Source organism: Gracilinanus agilis, chromosome 3 (genome assembly GCF_016433145.1).
Source record: "Gracilinanus agilis isolate LMUSP501 chromosome 3, AgileGrace, whole genome shotgun sequence".
Classification (NCBI taxonomy): domain Eukaryota; kingdom Metazoa; phylum Chordata; class Mammalia; order Didelphimorphia; family Didelphidae; genus Gracilinanus; species Gracilinanus agilis.
The window spans coordinates 598833986-598859673 of NC_058132.1; the positions used below are offsets into that span (position 1 = coordinate 598833986).

The 25688-nt window shown below is 35.6% G+C and overlaps 1 protein-coding gene across 1 annotated transcript in view; it reads left to right on the plus strand.

Moving 5' to 3' along the window:
• The first annotated feature begins 3841 nt into the window (after nt 1-3841).
• The window catches only part of PARD3B (par-3 family cell polarity regulator beta), a 1311536-nt gene continuing 1289689 nt past the window's right edge, over nt 3842-25688 (plus strand). Inside the window, exon 1 of the mRNA XM_044669413.1 lies at nt 3842-4142. Coding sequence (XP_044525348.1) covers nt 4023-4142 — 120 coding nt within the window. The 5' untranslated portion in view covers nt 3842-4022. The remainder of the gene's footprint in view (nt 4143-25688) is intronic.

The following is a 25688-nucleotide window of genomic DNA, read 5'->3' on the forward strand; positions in this document are numbered from 1 at the left end:
TAGGAACTTAATCCAATTTTCTCAGAGGGTAAAACAAATAATTTTGGATGCTCTCCATTATTTATACTGGGGTCCTCAGGACCAGAAGATGCTCTGGGAATATGAGATATAGGGGAGTGTTTAACAGAAACTTGAGATACTTTGTAGAAATGAAGGAAGCAAGAGGTGATTGGTATATATTTGTAAAAGGGAATCACTGATAAAGTTGGAGCATTGTAATAATAAACATATATATCATTGGCTATGCAGAATAAAGGATATAAAATTATAAAGGCTTTCCCTCTGTTGGCTTTCCTAGTTTTTCTCTATCTAAATTTTACTTACTATTTTTTCAAGGATAAAATCAAACATCATGTCTTCCAGGATGCCTTCTCAGACCAGCCTCATGATCACATTACTCTTCACTGAACTCATGATCTGACCCAATTTACATTTAACATATTCACTATCTTACTTGTATTGTTATAGGATTTAACTTTTTATCTCTGTCTTTTTTCCCCCAATTAGTTTATATGTAAGAAAATTTTGTATTCTGTGTTTTAGGCATGAGCCTGCCAGAAACAATTTTAATTAATTTAGATTTTTCTAATCTAAGCATTTCTCTTGAACCAGAGACAGGACCAAAGACAGGCTGGCTGATTTACTCTATGACTTTAACAATCTTTCTCTAACAAGTTATTTTTGAGTTAAAATTCATAATATTCTTGAACAGAGAAAATTTCCCAATATGATCAAGGATAGTTACACAGTTCAAAGTAAAAATTCAGTTGAATTTCATTTTACCTCATTAAGCAGAACAATAGTAATCTAATTAAATCCAAATTTTTTATTAAGTACTTACTATATGTATGTCAGACATTGTGTTGTATACTAGTGATACAATTAATAAAAAGATAGGTGGTTCTGGTCCTGCAGTAGCTTACAGTTTAATGGAGGGAGACAACACAAAAGGAGCAAGAAAGGTCAGGGGTACCTGGCATGGGGGCATTTAGTTCTGTCTTGTTTTGTGGAGTTGAAATTAGGCAGAGTAGAGTGAGTCACTTAATTTTCTACATACTCTTTGAGAAACATTTTCCTAAAATCATTCAATCCATCTTGACCACTCACTTTTAGACAATACTTCTCAAACTTTTTGGTTTCTGGACCCTTTTATGTACTTAAAAGCTATTGAAGATGCCCCCTGCCCAAGATCATTTGCTTATATGGTTTATATTTATAAGTATTTACCATGTTAGAAATTGAAGTGTCTTAGTAGCATTATGAGAAGTTTGGACTCATGGATCTCCTGAAAGTGTCCCTGAAGCCATACTTTGAGAATCTTTGCTTTAAGGATTCTCCTTTGCATCCGTTCAAAGACAAGTTCAAGGTATACTTCCATTAGCTGAAGTAATCAAAGACTTCTTCTTTCTCTTCATCTGATTATTATTCTGATCACTTCATGGACTAGTTGTTCCTAGGCTCATAAGGAGAAAGGGGCCTAGAGGTGGGTAATTAAATGTTTCAGCCTTTGACAAGAATGATTGAGATTTTAGTTCTGTACACTATTTTAGAACTGGAGTTTAAAATGAGAGTTCTCATTCAAATTAGTCCAAAGGCTTCAGACCAAGAGAATTATAAAATACTTTCTTAATATTTGTAAAAGGCAATGTATGTGTATGTTGGGGTGGTGGTGGTAGGCTTTCACAATTATAAACACCTTCAAAAAGGACTGGGCTTGATGAGAAATCAATTGAAGGCTAAGATGTCTTCCTACTATGTAACCTATGACATGAAAGACTATCTTAGAAAGTCTCTGTATCAAACATTACAGTGCTAGTTCTATAGCAGGTCCTCAATAAATACTTAGTGAATCAATATAAGGAAGGATGCAAAATGAAGTCAGGTGTTGAAGCTTTCTCTGAAATAGCAAACTGAAAAGATTTTAGAGCTATATTCTAATCTCTTATATCTCTCTTTTAGATCATGCTATACAAATGATTTATAAATACATCTGGATGTAGGACTAAATGATTTTGGAGAGAAATATTTGTTGTAGTTATTAAATTTTTGGCCCATTGAATATTTTCCAGTTATTCAGTTTTCAATTGGTGAAGAATAGACATTTTGGAAATCATTCTTCTAAAGATTTTTAAAAATTAGTTTCCCAAGTTGGATGTCAATGGAAGACATTAGGTTCAGAAGGCTGTTTTTAAATTGAAAACTGGGTGTGGAACTAGCTGTACAAGCCCAAAACAAGTCCATTCAATTTCTCTTTGACTTTTATACTTCCCTTGGACTACTCTACTAAACTCAAATAGGTATCAAACTGGAATTTCCCTGGAAAGCAGGTCCCTTTGTTGAAGAAATAATGTATTTTTTCTTTTTTATTTGTATGGCCCATCTGGATTCTGCCTTAATCAGCAGTGTGACCTTGAGCAAATCTTTTTGGTTAAGATCAAGGATAGCATGCTATCTTTTCAAATGGTCTCCCCTTTGGATTTCAGTTTTGTTACTTATAAAATGAAGAAGTTAGACCAGACTAAGAGTAAAATAACTAGTGTCCTCGACACTGTGGGGAAGAAAAACAAGGACAATTTTATTTTCACTAGCTTTTGGTTTCCTTTGTAATCCTCTGTATTTTATTTTATGGATTTAGGCACATTATTCCAAAGTAGATTCATAGGCTTCAACAGAGTGCCATGGGATCCACATCAACCATAAAAAATCGGTATGAATTAGATGATTAGATGACCTCTAAGGTCCTTCATAACAAAAAAAAAAACCCAACAACCCAAACCACCTGTGATTCTTTATGTCAGTGTCACTCTAGTCACGCGGGGACGTGAGGCTGGGCTCTTAATAGGCCCATATGTAGATAATTCAGGCACAGCCTTTGATGATCCTTGGGGCATTTATTCTAAATAGGGTCTGAAGCACCTGTTTCATCCTTTCCTTGAATACTGTGCATCCTCTGCCGCTCATTCCCTCTCCTTTGGGGTGGAGGAAGAAGGGGAGAAGGGAAAAAAGAGAGAGAGAAGCTTTACACTCTTATTACCATTCCCTTAAGTGTGCTTATGAGATCCGGTTTCATTTCCCTGGGGTGAAACCCGGGCTCCCGTTACCAGTCTCCTGGGCTGATGAGTGTCTCTCTTTCTGTGTGTGTAGGTAGCTCTCAGGTTCGGGTTACCAGCCCGTACCTCCAAGCCCGCGCTCTGGTGCAGCGTGGCGAGGCCCGCGAAGGAGCAGGGGGGGAAGCGCCGCGGTCCCTTTAAGAACCAGGGTAAGGCCTGGCCCCCGGGGCTGCGGGGAGCAGGGAGTGCGAGGAGCGCGGCGGCTGCAGAGAAGGAGGAGGAGGAGGAGGAGGAGGGACGACTTCGGGACCTGGGCCATAAAAGTTTTTCGTCCCCTCCTAACTCCAGGGCACGACCCACTCGGGGATCGGCGCGGCCCCCGCGAAGAGGAGGGCCTGCTCAGGGCCCAGCACTGGGGCTGCCCGGCCGGGAGTTTCGGTTTCGCGGGGCGCCGGGAGGGGAACCCTGGCCGGGACATGAGGAGGAGGAGCCGGCGGCGGCGGTGGCGCGGCGTCCCCGAGCGGCTCGGCCTGTGCTTCACCTGAGCGCCGGCTGGAGCAGAGCGAAGCCGGGCGCACCGGAGCGGAGCGCAACGCCGAGCCGAGGGGCAGCACCTCCACAGCGCTGTCCCGCGCATAGCCAGGCGTTCCCGAGCGCAGCGCGCGCATTCAGCCCCTTCCACTGTCCCGAGGCGCGGGGCTCCACGGCCCCACGTGCCCAAGCCCCCCGCGGGACTCGAGGAAGGCGGGGGAGCCGCGCGCCCCCAGGTGGGCGTGCCTCCCGGGACAGGGCGGACACACCTGTTCGCAGCACCGCCCCCCTCCCGCTCCCGCTCCCCTTGACCTCCAGGCTTTGCGGGGGCCCCAGGAGTCTGGGCAACCCTGCTCCCCTCCCACCCACGCCTGGCCCTCCCCGCCTTGCACTGTTGTTCTGGTTGCCGGGGTGTCCTGTGCTGGTGACCGCTTGACGAGGATGAAAGTGACTGTCTGTTTCGGGAGGATGGGAATTGTGGTTCCCTGCAAGGAGGGGCAGCTCCGTGTCCGAGACCTCACCCAGCAGGCTCTCCAGCGCTACCTCAAAGCTAAGGAGAAGGTAAAGCCAGGCTTTGATTGGGGGGACCAAAGAGGGTGTTTGTGGAGCTTGAGCAGGAAGGCGAGGACGCAGAAGCTAAGGGAGTGCGGGAAAGATGCCACTCCTTCCTCCTCACACCACCTTTCTACCTGGGGAACCCCTAAACGTCTGACACCTGTGTAACACCTTGGGTGGAGTCAGGTAGCCCCTTGGAACTCAGATAAAAGTGTTGGAAACTCCCAGGCCTCTCGGGCCATAGGTCAAAGAAGCAGAATTATTGGCCTTACTTTATGCACTCAGATTTTTGATATGTATCTCATTTTACTTTTTCGGGGAAGCCTTTTGGTTTTTGTGGTTTAAGAGTCTTGTGAGGATGTTGATCAGAATACTTTTTCAGCTTCCTTTACTCTCCTCTCCTAGGAAATTATTGTTATCAAGAGTTTATTTGGAGTAGGTAATAAGTGTTTTTGCAAGTAATATTTCAACCTCTAATTAGTCTGGTTTTCAGTGACTTGTAGAAACTCGGGGAGAAAGATGAAGAAGTTACTTATACTATCCCATTTCCTTTTTTTTTTTTTTTTTTTTTTTTTTTTTTTTTTTTTTTTAGGAAAATGGATCCAGAAATCAGTGACAAGTTAGAACTAGTGTTCTATTCCTATATCATGTTAAGATGTGTTAAAGTGTGTTTGGAATTCAGAAAGGCAAATTGAAAAAATAAAACTTATTGTAAAATAAAACTCTTCTTAATATTGAGGCAGTTAGATGGCTCAGTGGATAGAGTCCTGGGCTTCCAGTTAGAAGACCTGAGGTTAAATCTGGTCTTAGGCACTTAGGAGCAGTGTGACCCTGGGCTAGTCACTTAACCCCTGTTTGCCTTAATACACTGGAGAAGAAAATGGCAAACCACTATAGTATCTTTGCCAAGAAGACCCCAGGGACAGTTTTTACTTGCCTGTGGTTCACAGGATCACAACTGAACAACTTCTTACTATTTCAGAACTTATCCTTTTGCTTAGGGTACCTTTAAATTAATTATTTAAATATTTTGTTAGTGCCCAGGAGGGTTCTGTGGTCCTAGAACTTAGTGTTCAAAGAGATCTTAGAGTTAATTTTCTCCCAACTCCCCCCCCCCTTTTTTTTTAAACCAGATGATTAAACTGAGGTTCATAGAAGTTGGGTCATTTGCCCATAGTCATATAGTTGAACTGTAATTTAAACTTGGGTTCTCCAACACCAAATCAAAGACCTTTTCCACTACATATATCTTCTAATAAGACAGAACACAAGCCCTGATTTTCAGGGAAGATTGATATTTATTACATTTATGCTTTGTGCCCAGGCACTATTGTAAGCACTCTGGACTACAATTTTTTAAAAAAAAGAAACATCTTTTCTGTCAAGGAGAAAATGAAACATGAATAAGTATGTAGATTAATTTAATACAGGTGAAGTGGGCATAGGAGAGATGAAAGTGCTCAAGGAAACTTGAGGAAAGTGAGAATTATATCAGCTGGGGTCAGGGAAAGCTTCATGTTGGAAGGGGCACCTGAACTGAACTTTATTGAAGGGAAGACAAGGATTTTAAAGGGTAGAGATGAAGAAAGAATGCAGTTCAGGAATGGAAGAATGTTTTTGTAATTTTAATGGGGATGGTAAGTCTGGTTTAGAGAGTAGCTAACCATTCACTTTGACCAAGGGCAGCAGCAGGGAAATAAGAGTAGAAAGATAGTCTGAAATCAAATTTTGGAGGCCATGACATGCTGGGTCCAAGGAGTATATTTATTTTATTCTTTTGGAAATAGGGAACCAAAGGTCCTTGACTAACTTTTCAGAATGTTATTTTTGGCATTTATAAGAAAGATGGAATAGAAAATGGAGAAATAGGAAAGCAAATGAGAATTGATGAGGACCTCAGCGTGATGGCAATGAGAGTGGAGGGAAGGGGATCAAAGTTATGGGTGGGGTACGTTTTTGTGTATGTTCAGCTCTACAGAGATTCTAGAACAAGAATATTGAACACTTCAGTCCCTGGAAGATACTTCCTAATTTTTTTAAATGTCCCCATGGCTATATGGAATAGAAATGAAATAACTTTTTCTACTTTAAAGATTGTTTTGAAATATCTTTAAGACACATACCCTTATATACCTTCATTGTTTGTCCACTAAAAGTAAGTTCTTATACTTAATGTCTTAGAAGCAAAGCACCACATTTGTGAATGTGCTACAATTGAGAGATACATTTATTAGGGCAAATGGTCGAAATAACAGATGGCCTTCTCTCATGAAGCTTATATTCTATTTGCTTATATGAAATATACACAGATAACTATGAGGGGGGATCACCTGGGACATGGAAATGTCTTTTAAAAGTATTTTGGTAACCACATCTCAATATAACTGGTTTCTTTTGTAATCTTATATATTTTATTGCCTGCTTTTTAAAAACGTTATTCTGAGAAGAGGTTCTATCATAGGCTTCACCAGACTGCTAAAGGGAATCTATCACCTTAAAATACTTAAGAACTCAGTTCTGAACTGGAAGGGTTCAGAGTTCTGACATTTGAATTGGGTCACAAAGGCATTTAGGGGTAGAGAATGACATGAACATCTAAGGTCATTTACTAAAATTTAACCCTTACTGACCATAATAATGGATAAAAACTTACCTTTGTATGGTCTTTTGCCCTTTGCAAAGTTCCTTGGTTTGTCTTGTTTGATATATTGATTAGTTGATAAAAACCAACCTGGCCAGGGCATGTATTATTCTCTTCTTTTGATGGATGAAGAAACTGAAGCTCATAGAGATTAAAATAACCTTTGGTACCTGAGGTCCTATAGCTAGTTAACAGACCATCTGGGATTAAAAGAACTCTAGTTTTTTTAATATTTCACTCATGTTTTCATCATATTCTGTTGCTTCTCATCCTGGCATGTCAGTCTCTGTAAAATGTACTTTTTACACAGCTTTCAGCACTGTTCAAATTGTACATTTCTGGTGAAATTTATACTATAAACAGATTTGAGATTTTATTTTTACTTGGAAAACAGTTTTAATGTCTGAGTTCACATTCCAACAACTTTTGAAAGTTGGCTACAGTTAAGAGTAGAAATGAGCTTCAAGCATATTACATCAGGATTATTTTGGTGAAGTTTTTTCATTCTAGTTATAAAAAATGATTTGTCTTGTACTTTTATAAGACTAAGGTACGGAGCTGTCCAAGTCATAGGAATACTCCATAACAGTGAGGAGAGGGTATATTGTACAAAAATCCCAATGCTTGTTTTTGTTGGTTTTTCTATTAGATGATAGTGACTTGCAATTTGGTTTTGAAAGGTGCTTGCATCATTGGAATTCTGGACACAAAGTGTAATTTATAATACCACAGAACACACTATAATTGCATTGATCACTTTATTATATTTACCTGACATTACAATTTTTTGTGTTTATATTTACATATCAGTAAGTTTGTGACATTTAAAGGTCACCTGCAGATTATAAAATGCTGAAATTTTTTCACATTTATGAAATCCCAATTAAAGAATAGCAACTGTATTTTCTACTCATCTCTCCTTTCCAAACCCCAAAATAAAACCTCACACCTCTCCCTGATGTTCTTGGGCCATTTAAAAAATGTGAATGAATACTCTACCAATTGATATTTCCAATGACTAAAAATTCAAGAATACAAAAAATGTTTCTTCTATTTAGTTACGCATAAGTAAAAGGATATTAGTAAATAAGTGGGAGAAAACCTTTTGTTAATTTACTCTAAATTTGTGAAAAATTTTAAATACCCCTTTTTTACTCTCAGGATTTCTAAAGTTGTATATTAGTCATTCCGACTGAAAAGTAATATCTTCTGTATATTCTGAACTGTTTCATTCAGTCTGTATATGCATATGAATTTCATTGATGGAAATTTTGGTTTGCTTTTGAAAAAGAGTGTGTACTCAAAATTAACTCTTAAATAAAATAAAAATGCAAATCCTTGGTAGGTCATCTTAAATTTTTAAGTTATTAATCAAAAGATAAATCTTTGTGCCAATGGTTTTTTTTTTCAATAGAAGGGTGCCAAATAATTGCATTGACTTAAAATGTAGCCATTTTCTATTTGCCAGTTACTTAAAAGATTGATACAATTGTTTGGACTCCAGTTTTATTATGTACATTATACAGACCATAGAAAAAGCAGTCTTTTTTTCCCAGTAATACCCCAGGTTTTTCTGTAATTTAATTTTAACTTTCCACATGAAAGCAGAATAAAATTATGTGCATGATCTTGTAGACCATGGATAAAGAGTGTTGTAAAAAGACATTTATAGGGAGAATAAGCATAGTAAATCTCTGTAGTTTAGGGGCTTAATTTAATAAACAGTCAAGTTTAAAGATTTCGGCTAGGAACTGAGATTTCCAAATAGTCTGGAAGTTAAATGAGGCATAAAGAAACTTCAGGATTTTGTGGGCAGTGTGAGAGAAGCATCAACCACCTGCTGAGAAGAAAGAAAGAAAACTGGTATTTGAGGAATGTAGGGAATAGTTGGAGTCAGCAAGAGATAAGTAGTTGAGAACATAGATTGATGGAGAGATCCTGTCCAAGACTTCAAAGGTTGAAGAAGTTTTAATTATGGGTACTGAAATTTGGGGTAAATATATGCACATGAGTCTTTGCTTCCAATTTAGTTGATTGGTAAGTTGTTTGAACTACAGTTTTGATAAAAGTACCACAAAGGCACTAAAGTAGAAAGAGACAGGAAAGCCCAGGAAGAGAAGTGAATGGGCTTAGAGATAGCCTATTCATGGATTTTATTCTCTTGGTCAGGTGTCACCCTATGGCAGGTATATGAAATCTTTTGAAGAAGTTAGCACAGTATATGGCATACAGATATTTAATATTTATTGACTTGAATTGTTTTAAATGGATAAGTTAGTTTTAAAGCTAATTACATTAGCTATTGTTAAATGCATGTACAATTTTGGAGGTAGAGGAACAGGAAAAGAATAAACATTTATATAACATCTACTATGTGCCAGGCACTGTGCTAAACACTTTTTACAGGTATCTCATTTGATCATTACAATAACCCTGTGAGATAAGTGCTATTATTTTTTTCACTTTATAGTTTTAAGATCTGAGGCAGAGGTTAATTGACTTGCCTAGTGTCACATAGTGTCAAAGGCCAAATTTGAACTCAGGTTTTCCTGTCTCTCTATACCCAGATCTGGTGAAGCAACTGGAGAGGTGAAGTAGTTGTAGGAATAGAAGGAAAGCGTATAGGATATGTTTTTATACATTTTTCTTCTCATGTACACTGAAGCAAACATGGGTAGGTCAGGTAGGCAGGTAAACCAAGGATAAAAGCTCACAGAGAGGAAAAGAGGAAAATATTGAGGAAAACATAGTGTTTTAGGTGAATCTGAGAGTAATGTATAAAATTAAATTTATGAGCTAGTGGGCACAGTGACATAGAAAAAAAAGCCAATTGCCAGATCATCTTAAAGTATATAAATAAACATTTCAGAAACTTGTCAGACCTTTTGTTATAGGATTTGTTTAATCTATTTAATAATCCAACTCCTTTACTAGTTGATAATAATTTTGTAAGTAAGAACAGGATATAGAATTCTGGATTTTAGTGAGATCAATATCTTAGAAAAGTTGTTTATGGAACAAATAAGACTCCTATTTATTTAAGGATAATGTCTGAGAAATGCTTGGAAGGATAAATGATTCTTTTATTATTTAACTTTTTATTTGTGTCATTTTTTCTCCAACAATATTATATTTTTGTATATCACAGTGTCCTACACATAGTAGTACTCAAATATTTGTTCAGTTGACTTGATTTATAATTTGACAAAATTAAGCCTTTTTTTTGTATTTCCTAGAAAAATAACAAGCTGCCATCAACTGAAAACTTTAAAGACTCTGCATCAATCAGTGGGGCATGTGGGTTGGTTTGGTTTACTAGTAGTGATGTTGCATTTGTGCTGATATTCACAGACAAGTATCCTCTTACTTGGGATAGGTATTTAGGAAACTCTGGCTGCCTAGGGTTGGGGAGACAAGAAAAATTTAAGCCCACCCCTTTATCTAGAATTTTGGCCTCTTTTGTTAATTTGCCCCATGTTTAAACAGTCATTGTGGGATCCCATTGTGACTCTCATAACCATCTTTATGGAATTTAGTTGGGGGAGAGTTTTTCATTATCTCATGTAGTTTTTGCTTTCACATTCTTATTAACATTGTCATTTGTTCATCTTCATTAAAGACATTGTTGACATAAAGGGATCTTTATTTACTCTAACCTCTGGGAACTCCCAGGAAGAGAAAACTTTCTAAGACTGAATAACCTGACCCTGGGCCAGGATAGCCTGAGTCTGCTTTAGGTAGGTTCTTTGCCTTAGTCAAGAAAGTTCTGGGATTCAGCCAAGTGTGGAAAAGAGGTAGTTAAGGAATAGAAAAAAGTATGAAATTTGACAGACATTTACAGTTGTCTTTTGAATCATGGCAAATTTCTTAGAATTCTAAAAATAACATGGTAAAAATGTAAGTTCAAAAACGAGTTTTAAGTGACATATAAATTACTCTTGAATTTGTCCTTTTTGGCTTTTTTTTAAGTGCCCTTTTCCATTAGCTTGAAGAATTGATTTGATCATTTTTCTTGTTTTAAAATGAAGTCATACATTGATTTAGCCTAAAGTCACAAAGAATGGAGAGAAAATAGCAGTATAAAAGTATCTATATGTTTATTTCAATTCTTTGTAAGCCAGATGTTTTGACTTTACATAGTATCTATCATGAAACTGTACTTGGACTTGATGCTTGAACTTTAAATCCAAAGTCTTTAAGTTGTAATTCTAACCTCAATTATTACCAGCTATGTTAAGTTACTATGGTCAAACCACATCAGCTTTCAAAAAGAATGACTATATATTATTAGATAACTAAGAAAATATGATAAAACATTTAAATTTCCCACTTATTTCCATGTTATGCTATGTTGGGGGCTTGTAACTTTTCTAGGATGAAGCTAATTTGGGCAAGGGCTGACAATAGTAAAAGTTTTAAATAGCATTTTAACAAAAAAGAGGATCACTCATTTTCTTTCACCTTTATAGTTTATTCAATGAGGTAAACATTTATGAACAATAATATTGGTACATAGGCTTCTTTATGAAAACAGAGATACTCTAACACAGAGAGGAAGGTTAGGGGAGTGGGAAGCACTCTAGCCTGGAAGTCAGAATATTGTGTCACCTTGACCATTCTAGGACTTTGTCTCATATTTTAAGTTAGAGCATCACACTAAGTTGGGATTCTTAACCAATGACAATGTGGTGAAGCCTTCAGATGTTTTGTCAGAAAAATATTTTTAAATGTATAAAAGAAATTTCATAGGATTGTAAAGGAAGCTAATTATACTTCAATACAGTTATTGAAATGGCTAAAACAAGACAGCTTCCTTGGTAATTATTAAACAATTCAAAACAAGTCTTATAAGCATGTTAAGCTCCTACTATGTTCATCAGAAAAATTTCTTACAGAAGGTAGGACTTTAGATGAGACTTGAAGAACCCGGGGAAGCCAAGAAAATCTAATTGCATTAGGAAGATAATTTTATATTATTATATTGGAGAAGAAATTGATATGAGTATTATTTCCCTCTGTAATAGAAATGGTCATTTTTAGATTTTGTTGTGTTGTTGTGAATGTTGTTGTGTTGAATATTTAAATTACAGATACAGCCTTAATATTTGCAATAAAAGTCTTAAATGCTTTCTTAAAATATCTTTTTAAAAGAAAAATTTCAATAAATATCTTTAAAATCTTTAAGAAGGTCTTATGATCTTCTTTAAAAGGTCTATGTAAGCTACTTTGGGGATTGTAAAGGAAACTTGATTTTTTCTGTAAAGTAGGTAATATGTAATCACCTCATTCATAATTCATAAGCATGACTATTTTTGAGTTTTCTGAAAGTCAGATGTACCTTTTTATTATGTATTTTGCTCTAATGTGAAAAATACTAAACTAATATCATCTACGTAATTATTTTTTAATATTTATGCTCCAGTCAGTAGACTTCATAGTACTTTATACTTAGAATACATTGACTCTTTAATACTAACTTGAAAATTTGGGAGGTTGACTAAGTTATTGTTTTTTGAGATTAGTACTAAGCAGTTTGGCTTTTCAAAAAAAAAATGCTGTAATAGTTTTTTGTTTAGAGAGGATTTCTTGAAGATATGTTACATATATGGTTTTTATTGTTTTACTGTATTTGAACAACTTTTTCCTTTCATTCTCCTTATTAATGCTATAGAAAACAATGGATTTTGGAAAGTTATTTTAATTCTTTGAGTCTTAATTTACTCATCTGTAAAAGATGTGTTTATTTACATTACCTATTTCATAGGGCTGTGTAAGGCAGCTAGATGGCACAGTGGATAGAGCATTGCACCTGGAATCAGGAGACTTATCTCCTTGAGTTCAAAGCTGACCTAAGACACTTAGTAGCTGTGGGACCCCTGGGCAAGTCACTTAATACTGTTTGCATCAATTTCCTCATTGTAAAATGAGCTGGAGAAGGAAGAGGCAAACTTCTCTAGGATCTTTACCAAGAAAACCTAAATGGGGTCATAAAGACTTGGAAATGACTGAAACAAGTGAAAACAAAGGGTTGTGAGGAGGAAAACACATATAAACTGAGTGTAATTAGACAAAATTAGTCCTTTACTAAGTATACATTTTATTTTGGAGAGGTACTGTACTTTTTTAAATACAATTGAAAAGTTCCATTAAAATCTCTTTTCAGAAACTGACTTTTAACCTAACTTTAAGATCTTAAAACTTAAGGTTTCAATAGAGATTGGGTCTAAAGTTGGCACTTTTGTGTATGGAATGTCAATTGTATTCCTCTAGCTGGAGAGATGAGAGTTGGATCTTGAAGCTTACTAAAGGTCAGAGCTTGGCTTAGAAGTAGGTTGGCCCAGAAATACTTGTAACTTTTTAAATCCTTGGAAAATTTGAGAGCTGAACCTATTAGTCATTTTCTGAAGATAATTTTTTTCCTTTGTCATAACATGAATCGTATTGAGAACTTTTAATATGAAGTCCTGGATTACTTCCTTTTTTTGTGGGAAAGACAAATGAATAAATAATCCAAGCCTTTTTATTTATAGATACCTACAGATTCTGAATAATACAACTTGACAAAGATATTTGATCTGAAACAGCCCTACAGATCTTAACAAAATGCAAAAAAATGCTCATGACTGGTTCAGGGCTATTTCCAGTCCAAGTTTGATTTCATATTGTGTAAATTCAGTTTGGCTTACATTATAAACTTTATCCTTTTTTTGTTCTAGGTCATTCATGGATGACATCTCATTGAAAAAGATTGACCTTTTTATTTCAACTACAGTGTGTTGTCAGTATTTAGGACTTTTCTGGCTTACTATGACTTTTAGGCTTTTGCAGTAAAATATGAGGGAGAAGCTTGTTGATTTTCTTTTGTACTTCCCAGAGTGACTGTTCCAAGTCTTTCCCAATTTGTTCAGTCCCTTAATTCCCCAGCCCTCAGCAGATGAGAAATAAAGACTGTTTGGCATAAATTTCATCAGCTTTCCTCTTTGCTTCAGAATGTATTTGTATTTTTTAGACCTTATCCTCTTCTCCAGAGTCAGAAAGAGGGATGTTCTCTTCTTTTTCAAGGTCGATCTGTGTTTTTGTCCCCATGCCTTCTACCTCCTCTAGGACTGGGCTCTCTCAAATTACTGATTGGTCCCCAAGGGTCAAATATGAATTATATTCTAATTTAGATGCTAATTAAATTATAAAGGTATAGAGCATGATGATATAAATCATTCAGCCACTAGATACTTTTTAGAATCTTTTTATTTGCAAAACACCATTCCAAGCTTAGTAGGAAATACAAAGAAGTTGTGGCATGATTCTATGAGTCATAGATCCTATATGTAAATGAAATATACATGAAAGAATATGATTACCAATATACAAACAACTCAAATACTAACTGGATGTGCTCAGCTAGTACTAGTTAGAAAAATCCAGAGGGAAGAGTTTCCAGTGGACTAGAATGCTTTTTGTAGAGAGGGAGATCTTCCAAGTGGGTTGGATTTGGATAGGACACCGAAGACTATTAGTTTGTTGTCGATTACCCTGGGATCAAAGCCTTTTTTTTTTTTTTTCTTTTTCTTTTTCTTTTTCTTTTTCTTTTTCTTTTTCTTTTTCTTTTTCTTTCCTTTTCTTTTCTTTTTGGCCTTTTGTTCCTGGATAAAGAACAGTTGAAGCAAGATAACAAAAAATGCACAAAGAGAGGTACTCTTCTCAGAGGAGAAGTAATAACAGGAATTACTTTTAGGTTCTTTATAAATGATCTGGAGGAAGTTTGCAGATGACATTAAACTTTTTTTCTGGTAGTGAAGAACTAATCTGATGGTTAATCCATAGGAAAATCTTATCTGTGGACAGAAAAGTAGGAAATAACAATTTGCAAATGCATAATGCAAGACAAAACATGTAAACTACATAAAATAGAAGACTGAGCTGTTGGCTGTAATTTCCTAGCAGACAAGTCAGACTTACTGTATATTGTTTCTTCAACAGAATAACTCTACATGTTACTGTGAGACATCAAAAAAAGGGGCATTTATTCAGCCAGAAGGCATTTGTTAAATATCTACTTTATGCCTGCAATTGTGACAGGTGCTTGGGATACTAATAAAAAAGTGAGATGACTCCTGCCCTCAAGTAATTTGCATTGACTGTGGGGGGAAAGTAACGTGTTCACTGAGAAGTAAATAGGATAGATATTAAGTAATTTTGGGCTTAGGGCACTCCAAACCGTGAGAATCAGGACCTCTTGAAGGAGGTCACACTGCTGATGAGCCTTTTAGGGAGCTAGAGTTCAAAGAGATAGAAATGAAGAGGGAGAGCAGTCCAAAAAAGAAAGATACTCTGAGCATACCCACAGAGGCAAGAAATGCAGTCTGTCTCTCTATCTCTCCCTCAACACCAAGAAGGCCAGGTTAGCTGGAGTATATGTTGTATGAGAAGTACATGAGACCTTTTCTAATCTCCACCCTGCTGCTAGTGCTTCTCTCTCTCCCAAATTATTTTACATATTATTATTTTGTATATACTTCTATGAATATGTTGCTCACATCCTCTTCTCCTCCTCCAACACCTAAGGAATGTAAGATCTTTTGAGGGCAGAAACTGTTTCATTTTTGTTTTTCAAACCTTAATACTGGTGCAGTGTCTGGTATGTAGTAGCCATTCAGTAAATTCAGTAAATAGTGAATCATCCTGGAAAGGTAGTCTCTAAATTGTAGAGGGATTTAGATGCTAATCAGAGAAATTTTTATTTTATCCAGGAGGCAATAAGAAATGTTGTGAGCTTTTGGAACAGAGAATTGACATAATCATCTGTGATTCAGGAATATCAATATCAAATTATATGAAGGATGGTCTGGATTCAAGGGGCAGCTATAAAGAAATCAATTGGGAGGCTGTAGAAGTCGTTCTGATGGGGTGATAAGGGTCTGAATTAGAGAGATTCTTATGAGAGTGGAAAGAAGGGACAGCTTTAAGGGATGTGATTGAGATAGAATCAACACGACTTTGACACTGATTGGATATATAGGGTAGTGAATGAGAGGGAAGTGGTAGCTTGATTGGTAGCAGAACTGATTGGTAGCAAAATTGGAAGGTGGGTAGTACACTTGAGAGAAAAAAGGAAGAGAGGTTTGGAGGGAAAAGACGTTATATATTTTAATATATATTTTATATATTGAAAGTTTTATATTTAGTTCAAGGTGTCTAGAGGACAGATAAAAAGTGGTCAGTAGGCAATTTGTAGTTCAGGACTGGAGTTCAAGGAGAAAAGAGAGCTGGATATGTAGAGTTGGGAGTTGTGTGTAGAAATGATAATTGAAACTGTGTGAGTTGATAAAGATTGCTAAGAGAGAATGTAGAGAGGAAAACTTTCGGAAATAATAGAATTATCATTATGTTATAAAACATTAGTATATGCCTCTTCTTAGAATAATATGTGAAGGTTTGGCACTCCTGGGTCAAATAGTAATGGAACTAGAGAATGGTTAGAGAAGGGCAATTGATTTACTAGAGATAGTCTCTAAAAGAGGACATACTAGAAAAAGATTGAAAATTTTTGTTCTAGGAAAGTAAAGGTGAGAAGCAAAGTGAGTGAAATCTATAAAGTTGGAAAGGTGAACATATAGTTTGTCTACCAGCTTCTGGGATATTAGGGCAGGAAAACAGTAAGGTAAGTTAAAGATGCCAGACCTGCATCACAAATACATTATTTCCAACAGATTATGAAGGCAGAAAATATAAATTGACTTAAAAAGATATTATTTAGGTAGATTTTTAAATGAGAGCAGCAGCATATATAACTCAAAGTAAATTTGAGCTATACCTAATCTTTAAGGTTGAAATCAAGGTGGACTCGGTCCTCTCCTAATGTTGGTTGAGTCCTCTGTTGGAAACATTACTAGGAAAGATGAATTTGTGGGTCTGATCTAGTATGGCAATTTAAATTTTCATTTCATGGTCAATCGACCAGTTTGATTGGAGCAGAGGGTTCATGTAGAGGGATAGTAGGAGATAAGGTGAAAGTCAAACTGTGTGAAGGTCTTGAATGTTGGGAAAAGGAATTTGAATTTTTCCTATATGCACTAAAGTACCATTAAAAATAACATAATTAAAATAATATTTTAGGAAGAAGAAATCCTACTGTAGTGATAAGAATGAATTTGGAATCAGGACTTATATTTCAGTCTCAGATTTACTCCTTGCTAGATGTGTGACTGGACAAATCACTTAACTTCTAAAATCTTTGCTAATATTCTTTCCTATGATCCTAATATGTTAAGTATATGTAAAATGAATGAGAAATAAAAAGAAATGAGACCAGAGAAAGGGAGACCAATTAAGAACACATAATGAGAAGTTCAGTGGAAATTTGACTCTGAGAGTCCATGTTCAATATCCAGTGGACATTGACTCTAGAATGAGGAGACTCTGGTTTCAAATCTTTCCCCTGATATCTTAGCTTACAACCCTGTGACCTTTGCCAAATTAGTCAACCAGGGTTGGTTTCCTCGTTTATATGAGAGCCTCTTAGAGTCCTTTCTACCCTCTAACTAAATGATCCTTCAACTAACTCAGGGCTATTGGTACTTCTTCTTATATCTATACAATTTTAAAATTTCTTTGTTTCTGCTGTAACACTTAGAATGAAATTTACTGATTTAAAGTGTTAGTGGGATGATAGAAAGAAAGTCAGTTTGAGTTATTGATTATCAGTGTGATTATATAAAGTGGAAAGAGTACTTGACTAGTAACCAGAGAACCTGGTTTCTAGTCTTCACTTTCAAAGTCTAAAAAGAATCATTGCTCTCATTTCATGATTTATTACATTGAAGCATGTAGATATAGACATAAATACTACATCTGCATGTTGTGTACATATATATATGTATGTCTATATATACTTGTATATATACAAATAAATATACATTTCTAGATATGTAAATGTGTACATGCATGATAAAATATACAAACACATGTATGATAAAGCCTACTTAAATATAACTATGCATATATATCAACTACATAAATAAGTGTATATAGAAAATATATAAATACATGTATGTGTGCGTCTCTCACACATATATGTATCTAGTCCATCTATTATTTTTAGGAGAAATATTTTTTGAGGCTGCTATGATAAATGGATGACTGGTTTGTACTTTTAAGTATGTAAAAATATGTCTGTATTTCATTTTTTTAAAAAAGAGTTCATGTACTCAAGACTTTTTTCTTCTTATTCACAGATTTTTCTCCCTAATTAGATTGTAAGCTTTTTGATGACAAAGATTGATGTTTCTTTTATGTCTCTATAATTCTTGTATAGTGTTAGGAATGCAATGTCTATTTAATAAATATTTGATTGTCAGATTAACATAAATTCTGAATTAGTATGGATTTGTGCACTGATTCTTATTTCATATTATTCACTTCCACATATTATTCGTTCTTTTCATATTATAATAATCCATCTTCTACCTGCAACCCTTTCCATAGTTGGCTTCCCAACTCTGGAATTAATCACCTTCTCCACTCTCTGCCTTGTGAAATTGTTTAAGTATGATTATCTCAGGTGATATTATTTATGTGGGAGATGCCTTTCCTGACTCTGCTAGAATTACTTTGGGCTATTTTGTAATTGCTTATCTATTTACATGTAGTATTTCCCATAGTAAAATATAAGCTCCCTCAGGGCAGGGACTGTTTTCTTTTTTTATCTTTGTATCCCCTGTGACTCAGAGTGCTGTGCACATTAAGTGCTTAAATAAATGTTTATTAAAGTTAATTGATTTAATGATTAAGTAGAACAAAATAAAGCCTAGATGAAACTCCTTGGAGTACACTAATAGATCCAAATTATTTGACCCCATGTCAGAGGTTAAGTAGAGAGTTCAGCCATAAGCTGAGTATTGCTATGAAGAAGTATTAAAATGGGACAGTATATTCAGCAATATCAAGAAAAATGTCCCCTCTAAGGTCTAAACCTGAGAAGAAATTCCTATTGATAATAAACTTCTCCAAAGGTTTCTATTTGCATGTCAAAATAATTTAATGGAACCCCAGAATACTTCAGAGACTCACTGGAGAAATCTACATTAATATGAAATAGATACATCTGGCTATACATAGTAGAAAAACAAAAGTGAATTTCAAAAAAAAATCAAAACAGCATTTTTCCTAGATCATGACATTCACTTGGAAGGGCAGGCCATCATTTATTCTATCAATATGTACATCTTGGACAAGTGGTATAGTTGGTCAGTGACTTACCTGTAGGATCCTGGGCAAATCATTTTACAAGCTAGTTCTCAGTTTCTTCATCTGTGAAATGAGGTCTTTGGTTTGGATGACTTATTGAGAACTTAGGAAAGATTGAGATCCATGATTAGAAAAAGATGTGGTGGTCAGATAGTGAGCCTTTGGACAGCCTGACTGCTATGTTAAGAGTCTCAACTACCAAAAGAACAAAAGGAAAGTCTTGCACTGGTTGTATTTGCTATGGGAGAATTTATAGGAAAAGAGAGACTAGAATCACACAGAATGAGAAGATATGAAGGGATTGAGTCCTGGAGCAGTAGAGAGGGTATTATACATTATTGAAATCAACAATCAATCAAAACAGCATAATTCAATGACATTTATTTCTGGGTTTTGTATTTATAGGGGCTGTAGTAATAGTAAATGTTATATCTTCATTTCTGTAGTTGAAAAGTGGTTTGTGATAAATCTTTTTCTGTTCAGCATGTGTGTTTGCATAATTTTTAAGTGCACCAGTATTTTTTAGAAGTTTAGTATTTTTACTTGTGGTTTTTCATTCCCTTAAAGCATGGGTTCTTAAACTTGGGTTCTGTGAACTTAAAACAATTTTTTTAGAACAATCTAAGTGTAATTGATTTCCTTTGTTGATTCGGGTCTTTTGTTTGTTTTTTTTCATTTGTTATTGTTTGTCCTTTTTACTCAAAGAAGACCTCCAACATCATGATGTGTTGGGATAAAATGAGTTCCATTGTGGCTGATCATTCCGCTATAAGTTTAGAAGGTTTTACCACAGGTTGAGCACAAATAGTCCATTAGAACATTTGGGACAGAAATGTCTCTAGATTTGTACTTCCTTCATTTCCTTTGTGCTACTGTGATTCAGCTTTGTTCATGGAGCACAGTGCCTTCTTTGATGTGGGAACACCATGCTGGGTGGTCCTGTACTAGCTTCTCCCTCATCTCTTAGCCCGTACTAAAGTTTTTCAGAGAGACTTTGAGAGTGAATTGAAAAGAGAAGGCATTCTTTGGCTTCATCTGACTGCTCCAGAGAGTCTGGGGCACCAAGAAAATGTTAAGAACTCCTGATGATGGAACCCATCTTTCATCATTGAGATTCCATTATATAACTCTGAGCAGCCTTTCCCCCTAAAGACCTGCCTTATTGTAATATGGTACCCTAGGATGGAGTTAATATACACAATGATAATTGTGTGACTGTAGTGGGAGGTTAAAGTTTGGCTCAGTATATACTCCACTTAAGAGATCAGGGAACTGAGTAATATATTTTGGAAAGGCTTCCATCATCCAAATAGTTAAAAGTAAATTTTGTACTTGAAGAGTTCAGCTTTATGCATCTGGAATATTCAGGTTTGGGAAGCCATGCAACTGTGTGAAATATGTGCATTTCAGTGAGCCCAAGTGAAATCTTGTCCCAGTCATTGATCTCTACTTCTTGGGGTGCCTTTGATATGGGACCCTAATACTTTTGGGGCTCATTACTTCACATTCCTTTTGGTGTGAAATTTTTCTCCTGCATCTTCTTTCTTAGGTGATTTTCTTTATTTTTCATTGTCAGAGTATCAATTGCCATATACCCCTTTTGCTGCTTCTGATCTCAGCTGGACATTGCTGCCACCACCCACTGCTTCCAATTCCCCCAGTTTCTGCTGTCTACTGCATTCCTCACTAGTCTCTTCTTTTTTTCTTCTTGTCTTTGGTCTTCTTTCATATTTTTCAACTTTCAGCTTTTTCATATTTCATATATATTTCAACTTCAATCTGGAAAAGATTAGTCCATTTTAGGTATTGTTAGCCAATCAGAATCCCCCTCCTCACTGGCCCTGGGACTGAACTGAGTAATAATATTTTAGGGGAGTTTACAATGCTGGATGCCTAGTAGGTGAAGTTTTATTGTAGTGACTGGTTATCATTCATGGGGAACTCTGAACACCTTTATATTTATATGCTCCGAATTAAAAAAAAAACACATTTATCCCCTTTTTTTCATTTTAGTGTTATATTTCAGAGTAAAAAAACTTTGTAAGAAGTCTTTGTGAAATACATAATTCCTTAGCTAATAGCTATCTCCCTTCTCCTCATAGTCCAGGTGTTCATTTTTTGCAGTTTAAAAATAAAAAAACTTTCTAAATTGCCTGAGAGTCTTTCATATTATTTTCTTATTGATTAATAACTGTTCCTTAAACATATACATAATCCACCTTCTGGAAAAGGGTGCCCCCCATTTTTTCCTGCAAAACAACCATTTTGTTGAGATTTTTTATTTGTCATAGTTACAATTGCTAACCTTGTTTAGCATTTTCACAGGAACTCTTCATTTTGTTTTTGTTTTTAATATTTATCTTTATTTTAATAACAAATTTCCATGAAAGTTTTCCAAAGTTATAATGATTCATGTTGTTTCTCCCTCCCTTCTCCCCACCCCCTCCTGGAGTTGACAAGCAATTCAGTCTGTGTTTACATATATAAGGATGATATTAGAAAATAAGTGTTGTTTTATTAGTTTAAAGATAAGAAGTAGAGAACCTGGCTTGAGGAAGAATTGGAGTTTCAAAGAGAGCTGTGTTAATTTCAACTATTGGCAGTTATAGTTATTTCTATGACAGTTTGACTCTGTGGGTGTGGCATTCCAGGAGAGGCTTCTGGCTGTCTACAGAGCCACATGCAGCTTCTTTCTCTCTCAGGGCTGGAGAAGGTAACATCTTTGCCTCTCTCTATCTCAGTCTGAGGGAAAGACTTGAAGGAGTGGAGTGTTTTCTTTTCCCACTTGGGAAACATTATTCATTTATCTGTTACTGTCTATAGATTGGTTAAACTGTGAAAAGACCAAACAAAACCTGGTCTTTGGTTTGGACTCTGAGTCTCTTAAGGCTCAGAGTCCTAATTTGATTCTTGTGGAGACTCAACCAGCTAGCCTTGGTTATCTTTATAACTTTAAGGCAAAGTTAAAAGTTATAGTGGTTAGGTTTTATTTAGAGTAGTATAAATTTGGTTAGTTAGATCAAGGAGGATTAGCATAGCCTGTAAATCACAGGAGAAGAGGTTCCTTGTGGTAGCTGGGAGTTTATTTGGGTGGAGCTAGAATCCCTGAGATTTAGAAATCCTTTTTTCTTTATATATATTTAAATAAATAGTTTTGTTTTTCATAAACAAGAGTCTCGTTAGCGTTCCTTGCACCTGGCCCTGAAAGGAAGTTCATCTTTGAGCTTCACTTCATTTGCCACTAAAGGTACTTTGATAACATCTGTCAAAATTATCTGGAAACAATTTTGAACCTTTATTTTCTAGTTCTTGTCCTTTATTTGGGTGCTCGCCTTACTTTATTTTTACAATGTATATATATTTGTAGTTATGCAAAACTTATTTCCATATTATTCATTTTTATAAGTGAATAATATAAAACCACAACCCCCAAATCATACATCCAAATAAACAATCTAAATCATATGTTTTCATCTGCATTCTGACTCCAGTTGTTGTTTTTCTAGAGGTGGATAGCATTCTTTTTCATAATTCCCTCGGAATTGTCCCTGATTGTCGTATTGCTGTTAGTAGCAAAGTCTATCACATTTGATTGTTCCCAGTATTGCAGTTATTTCACTTTGCATTATTTCATGTAGGTCTTTCCAGCTCTTTCTGACGTTATCCTGTTCATCATTTCTTACAGCACAATAGTATTCCATCACCATTATATAACATATTTTGTTCAGCCATTTCCTAATTGAGGGACATCCCTTTAGTTTCCAATTCTTTGCCACTACAAAGAGTGCAGCTATAGATATTTTTGTACAAACAGGTCCTTTTCCATTTTTAAAAAATCTTTTTGAGGAACAGACCTAGTAGTGGTATTACTGGATCTAAGGGCATACATTCTTTTATAGCTCTTTGTGTATAATTCCAAATTGCCTTCCAGAATGGTTGGATCAGTTCACAACTCCACCAGCAATGCATTAGTGTCCCAGTTTTGCCACATTCCCTCCCACATTTATTATTTTCCTTTATTGTCATATGGGACTCTTCATTTTGAATTGGCTGTTAATATGCTTTGCATATTCAGCTGCATTTATAATTTGCATCTATTCCTAGATAGAGCCATCATGGATAGAGAACTGGTCTGGGAATTGGGAAGCTCTCTATTCTTGTCTCTGACTTGCATACATTGTGAAACCTAAGGCAACTCACTTAACTTTGATCAACTCTCTGAGGCTTTAAGTTGCAGTGAAGGTGCTGATTTGCCTTGGGGGTGGTGGTGGTGGTGGTGGTGGTGGTGGTGGTGGTGGTGGTGGTGGTGGTGGTGGAGTTTCTTTAGAGAGAAAGTTCCCTCTGATATTGGTTACATCATTAAAAAAAATCCATATATATATATATTGCTATACTTATGGATAGGAAATGAAATAACAAAATCATATTGGCCACTGGTTCATTACAGTATAGATTAATCCATGTGACTTTATTTGAGGTTAGAAAAGAATGAACCATAATTTGATAGTGGTGTTAAATTCTTACTATATTTGAAAGAATCTTAGTATAGGTTATCCCAAATGATCTTAAAAGTGAATTTTATTCACTTGAATTGCCTTGAGACTTTTTTGGTTGTTGGGAAAATGTAAGTTTTATCTGGCCTAAACCATTTATCTCCAGTTTGGTAATTGTTAATGATTTGTTTTTAACCTTTCCTTTGGAGTCTGACTGAAACTAAGTTTTGAATGAGGTGGTGTTCTTGTGTCCACCCACTCATTCCCATCAGAGATTTAGGGCATTGCTAATGTGCTCCATTGTTTTCTCTGCCTAACTGAGTTGCTTCAGATCCTCTGTGCTAACTTTATTCAAATTTCAGTGACTTGAAGGAAAGGATTATGTTTAATTTGAATTCACTTTATATTCACTTAATTACTCTCAGTTTGTGATCTTGGACAATTCCTCCTTCTTTTGGTCAGAATTAGATTTTCCTAGTTCCCTGGAAGTACAGCACAGTGTAAGGCCAAGTTTATATTTCTGTTCCCTCATACAGCCACATGGATTCCCCAGTTGTAAGTAAATTTCAATTGTGTGGTAATTTAATTTAATAACAACTCATTATTATAGGTGGATTTTCCATGTTCAAATATGTTGTTGACCTCTTCTTTTAGACTCAGTTTAAGACAAACAAATAATGACTAGAAGCCTTAAGTCTAACCTTTAACTTATATTTGATCAGGTTTAGAAATAGGGTGGCTTCAGATTTTGTCTCTATCATTACCTCTTTTAATAGACATTATACTAAATTGTATTCTCTGAATTTGGAGTTTGAATTTCAATTAGGCTCTTTACTAGTTTTGCGACTTGTGGGAAAGTTTACCTTTTCTAAGCCAGTCTATAAAGTAGGGACAATGCATATTCTGCCTATCTCATAGAATTAGTAGTGTGAGGAAAGAACTGGAAACTTTAAAACACTATATATCTCAATGAAAAAGCATTGATTAAGGGCCAATTATGTATTAGAAACTCAGCTAGTTGTTCAAGATAAAAAGAAAAAAAATGAAATAGTCTCTGTATAGTACTAGCCAGTGTATATAATTAGGACTTAATAGTTGATAATAATTCATGTATGTAATATATTAAGGCCAAGAGAAGGCAGTGCAAATAAAATTCAAAATATGAAATTGTACTTTTTCAGAAACTTATTTCATAAATTAATAGCTACCTGTGTCATCCTCTCAATGCAGTAATTTTTAAATTAAAAAAATATGCCGACATTTCCTATTTGAAGATAATATTACTGATCTACTTGTTTTCTATTCGTGGTGATGGGTTGCACTGTTATCTAAACTCTTCTTCCCAGTCTCCCTAGTACAGATAGGTCTTTGCAAGATGGCTTGGGTGTATCAGTGCTCAGAAGAATAGTTATTGACAAGGAAAAAAATAAGACTCTTTGTGTATTTATAAAACTATAATTGGCATTCAGAGGAACTGATTTAACATCATTCAATGGAAAATAACATTTTCCTTTATACACAAATGCGTGTATGAATCAAGTTGGGGTTTTTTAGACTCAAGGGGATTTGTATTCATATTGAATAAAGTATTACACCCACTGGTTCTACTGGTTAAGAAGGGAGCCTACTATTTTGGGGTAGTTTCAATGAAGGACACTTTAAGCATTTTCTCATTATAAAATACTCATCTTGAGTAGACTGGTAGTATTTTATTTACAGTGTTTTAAGTGATGCTAAAGAAACTGAATGTGTCACAGATGATTTCTACCCCCTCTATTCTGTGGGAAAAGCTTATGTAAAGAATGAAATGGAAAAATAAAGGAAGACCTTCCTCTTCTCTTCACTATTGTAAACAAAGTTTTCACTTTTTCTCTTCACTATTGTAAAGAAAGTTTTAGGGAGACTTATGATTTAGGGAGCACTTTCCCCCTACATCTGGTAAGAAGACAGCAGCACTTTTCACAAGTTATATTTCTAATTGAAATTTGACCCATCATATTTTTAATCTGTTTTTGTTGTTAGAGAAATCAATTTTAATTAGAAAAGAATCTTTTAATTCATTCATGTATCTGAATTTTGGTTGTTACTTGGAGAGTGTATTTCTTGATAGTGGAGAATGAGGATGAACCTTTGTTAACTACAAGTATTTTCAGTTTTGAAGAAAATGATGAACCA